Below are 5000 nucleotides of genomic sequence, written 5' to 3' on the forward strand. Positions count from 1 at the left end.
AGTCCACCATGCATGCTGCAAAATGAGCTTCTCTTCTTTCTCCTTTTTCATCTCTATCCATATCTCTCTCTCTCTCTCTCTCTCTCTCTCTCTCTCTCTCTCTCTCTCTCTCTCTCTCTCTCTTCTCCACTCTCCGTGTGCATACCCATCTCATTTCCACATCAGGTGTTCCGCAGCAAAGGCCAGGGAGGAATAATAATGATAGCTTTTTTTTGCTTTTGGAGAGAGAGGGAAGGAGGGAGTGTATGATTCCTGCTACAGGAGGCCTAGCTGTACGGTTGTTTGTACCCCTCAGCAGTGGCGGAACAATTGCACACAAAACACTGGCCAGGCCCCCATTAAGCCTACAATGGTCACAATAGGGCCCCCACCACCAATACAGGAGGGTCCTGGGCCCAGGGGCACATGCCCTGCTCCCCCCCCCTATAGCTTCGCCTCTGTCCCTCAGCATGGCAACACAGCCCATTCGGTGCTACTGTAGTGTATTAAAAACCAGCTGTGTCATCACTCGCTGCGGGCATCTGAGTGGCACATAGTGTGGTTAACATGTCCCTGCCTGGCCAGGTGGGTGCACACCGCACATCATGCCTGGGATGAGGTCCTTCGGTGGTACCTTTTACCAGGGCCGCTGACAGCTTTGCCTGGGCCCATGACAAATTCATCTGAAAGGGCCCCCCTACTCAATACATACAATGTAATGGGAACCCAATTCTGGGGCCCCTTTCTACCTGGGCCCGGGACAACAGACCACATTTGTCCCCCACCCCCCCCCCCCCCATCAGTTTCCCTGGTTGTACCTATTACCTACAGTAGTGTAGTACTGGAACATTCGAGCGGAGGATGTAAATCGTGCCCGTAGGGCTGGGCAATATGACGATATATATCGTCATCGTGATATAAAAGTGTATATCGTGACCTTTCTCCTATATCGTTTTTATAGTGATAGTCATTTTATCAGTTGTATACAATTGAATATCATTTAATTACATTTCATGTTGTCACAATACACACAATAAGTTCATGTAACTGTAAAAAAAAAATCAATAAAAAGCTCCATTTTAAATAAAGGTTGTTTTGCGACATGAAAAAATAAAGAGCAAATTAAGAGAATAACTGAAAAAGTATGTAATTGTGCTATATCGTGACATATATCGTTATCGTGATATAAAGTAATCCATATCGTGATATAGTTTTTTTTCCCATATCGCCCAGCCCTACGTGCCCGATTCTGAAACTTCTAAGAGATGAATAAAAAGGGGGTGATTTACACCGGTAGGAGGGTTGCTGAGAGCTGTTATCTGTGATTTGTGGGAATAGACTTCCACAGCTTGGAATACACTGTATTCAGAAGTACATGAGCTATGCGATGGAAACAGAGTGACTGAAAAGTTTCCAAAACAAACTTTACAAAAGTTGGGTACTGTACATGAGTAGTTTCTAGTGCAGTCAAGGGCAATGAATTAAAATGAGTGATTCCCTGAGTGATGAGTTTTGTCCAATGCATTTAGCTTTGGTGTGAAGGTTTTTTTAAAAACCTGGCAGTTCCATTCTGAGAGGTCAATGAGATTAAAAACAGCAGGAACCCAACAAAACTAGAGCACTTGGTAATAAGTACTACTGCAAAATGAGCTTCTCTTCTTTCTCCCTCTGTATCTCTATCTCTATCTCTATCTCTATCTCTATCTCTATCCATATCTCTCTCTCTCTCTCTCTCTCTCTCTCTCTCTCTCTCTCTCTCTCTCTCTCTCTCTTTATTGGTAATGCTATAATTCAAGTAGTACTGTAGATAAAATACAACAAGTCAGCATTTTCACTGTTCACATACTTTCACCGGTCATCTTCTCCCCCTCTCTCTCTCTCCTTCTCTCTCTGATGTAGATATACAGTACATATACAGTAAGTAGCCTCTGTACCTTGGGGGTGTTGTCCCTGGCTATGGAGGGTGCGAATACGTTCTCCACCAGGAAGTCCAGCGCGTCCCCCGTGCGGCAGCCCCCTCCCTCGAAGGGGATCTCCTCCACGGCCCGCAGCACCTCGTCCAAGGTGAAGTAGTCCGTCAACGCGATGCGCATCCTGCAGAGGGGAGAGAGTAGAGTAGAGTAGAGTTAGTAGAGTATCATTTATTGATCCCAGGGGGAAGTAAAGTAGCATAAGTACATACATAAATACAGAAGACATTACACATGAGACATTACACACATCCTTACACATATTAACCATATATACGTAGCTCACTCTTACATACATTCAGCAAAAGACCAGAGAGAAAACACTGTAGATGGCTCAGGCAGAAAGAAACCTCTGCTTTGTCATGTTTTATAAGTACTATAGGCAATGGTGAACAGCATACCAATTGATTAAACGGAGGCCACTGGTGTGCAGATGATAATTGCCTTTACTTGAAGTAATGTCTTGGCACACCATTCCGCCGGTGGAACTTTACTACCGTCCTACTACTACTACTACTACATTACACTGAGCCATTAGTAATACATTACGACTTGGTCACTGACATTATGGTAACAGCAGACTTATAGCAGGGACCATACCTTAATGACAGTTTAATGCTGCAGGCTAGTGCATCGTACTTACTGTAACAAATTAACAACTCATTGGCTATTAATCGGCCGACCTCCATTCTACCTGGACCCAATCCAGCAGCCAGACACTAATGATTCATGGGCTTTGGTGGGAGAGATTTTTTTTAAATAGCAGGAATATGCACGGACCTCCCTGAATCCCTCACAGGCATCTTAGCCTAGAATGAAAGTGCTATTTACAGACCTAGTGTGTGACCATGGGGTTTTTGGGTTTGAGGGCAGCATTGTAAGTCCACAGGCCTGACCCATACTGTACTGTATATAAATTAGCAGTTTGGGTCATATGGGGGGGGGGGGGGGATTCAAACTGAAGGTATACAAGGACAGGAACAAAAAGTCGGTGTAACTTCAGGAACCTTTTGCCCTGGCTCGGAATAGAAGGAGCACGTAACTTTAGCCTACTAAAGTTTTTAGCCTACTTACTGTACTGTTCAGTGAGCCCTATCCATGTGGAATGTCACATTTTGTGTCATAGAGCAGTGTTTTTCAATGTGGGGGCCAGGGACCCCTGGAGGGTCGTAAGGGGGTGCTACGGGGGCCAACCAACCAAATGTGAGTAAAACTTGTGTCAAGGCCTCAATGTCAAGGCCTGCTTGTATGTATTCTGCCCCAAAAACCCCTCTCCAATAGGCCAGATTAATAGGGCCTGGGGCCGCCAGGCTACGGGTTGCTGTGGGGCCCCTCTTGGAAGGCAAATTTCACAACAAATTCATAGGACAGCATCATAGATACAAGCTAGGAATTGAGGATAACATATCTATCAACTGTACTCAACACAACAGATGATCTTTTTTTTTCAATATTGCATCTTGTCACAATTTTGCAATTTTAGGGGCCCCCTAAACTGCAGCCATATCTACCCTGTGCGCTATTTCGGCCCTGCCTCTCCTAACCTGGCCCACACCCAAACTTGCAGGCGTCCCTCATTGTGGAGACTATAAAATGTTATTTCAATAAAAGCCAAAGTGGGTGGGGGTTATAGTCCTCATGCAGCAATAAACCTACAATTGTTTTTATAGTTGTGCCACCTATGTTTTTACATTACATTACTTTTGAACAGATGCTTTCATCCAAATTGACTTTTAGAGGGGGAGACAAATGAGCGAGTAGGCTAATATGATAAGAGTATTTTAGGAAATTGTTAACAGCGTGGCTGCTGCAGCCAGGTTTATGGCTGCACTTCTGATGGTTCACCACAATTCAATCTCATCATAACTATCAAAGTCACTCAACCTACCACAAAAGCGTTGTCTTGATTCACCTTGGGTGCTTATAGCTCCCGATAACCGTGCTAACAATTACGCATCTCCTCTGATAGCACTTGTAAAGAAAAGGTCCCTGACTGTAGGCCTACCTTGGACCATCAGCGTAGACGGTGACCCCGAATCGAATCCCTTCGTTCCCAAGTGGGTTGTCTTTGAAGGCGCGAATGATGGACGAGATAAATTCTTTCACATAGTGGAAGCCTGTGGGACCAACCGTCCATGATTCGTCCACGAGGAAGACGATGTCCGCTGGCATGGATGTGCGGCAATCTGGAAAAGTCAAGTAAGGTTAACTCGTCAGATTGAAGTCAAACACAGTATTTGAGTGTTCTAAATTGACTACTGCCTAAATTGACTATCTAATTACACACAAAAAAATGTATTTATTTTAAAACGCCATGATGATTAGTTGAGACTGTCTTTGACAAATAGCTGACAAATTGCGCGCGAGTCAAGCAGATGTGGCACGTGCGGGTGCGTTGTTTTGGTCCATGTTTTACTTAGCCTCTGACATTTTAAACTGATATGAACAAACGATAACGTTATGGTGGGAAGGGAAAGGGGTAGTTAGAAATTATTTTCTTAACCTACCATTAACCGTGTCCTCTAGTCCTCCCCTTGCTTTCAACTAAGCTACACATGTATGTTATACTGGTAATGTTTTAGATTAGAAGGTCATTATCTTTTATGTAGCCTACATTTCTGTTATGATGTATTAAAAATCAATGGCATCCTCCTTGCACATTATGGTGGCCTAGTGCCTACAACTGTATGCATTAGCCTTGGCTGCAGTTTATTCTCCCACCACCTGATGGCAGTATAACTCTAGGAAACAACGCCATGTACTGTAGTGCAAGTTCACCTTAGGGAGCTGCCAACAGCACACCGCACTCACTCAATGCACCACTTTGCTAATAAAACAACAGCAATGACAAATGCTTAGAATTCCAATAAGGGCTGTGATTCAGGTGCTGTTTCCACGTAGCAGGATATTTTTTTAGCAGGGTATTTTTTTCTCCTGCTAGGTGGAAACGCAACATGTGGATACTAAAAAATCCTCCATTGTAACAAATGCGTTTCAGACCCCTAAACAGGATATTTTTTTCTCCTGCACCTGGATTTTTAAATATCTGCT

General features: G+C 44.0%; 1 protein-coding gene across 1 annotated transcript in view; it reads right to left on the reverse strand.

Annotated features, from left to right (window-relative positions):
• Nucleotides 1–5000, reverse strand: part of col7a1l (collagen type VII alpha 1-like) — a 145862-nt gene that overhangs the window by 131022 nt on the left and 9840 nt on the right. The window contains exons 2-3 of the mRNA XM_063217728.1: nucleotides 3955–4135; nucleotides 1914–2073 (exon numbers count right to left, since the gene is read on the reverse strand). Of these exons, the coding sequence (XP_063073798.1) occupies nucleotides 1914–2073; nucleotides 3955–4135 (341 nt within the window). The remainder of the gene's footprint in view (nucleotides 1–1913; nucleotides 2074–3954; nucleotides 4136–5000) is intronic.

Source organism: Engraulis encrasicolus, chromosome 15, assembly GCF_034702125.1.
Source record: "Engraulis encrasicolus isolate BLACKSEA-1 chromosome 15, IST_EnEncr_1.0, whole genome shotgun sequence".
NCBI lineage: Eukaryota > Metazoa > Chordata > Actinopteri > Clupeiformes > Engraulidae > Engraulis > Engraulis encrasicolus.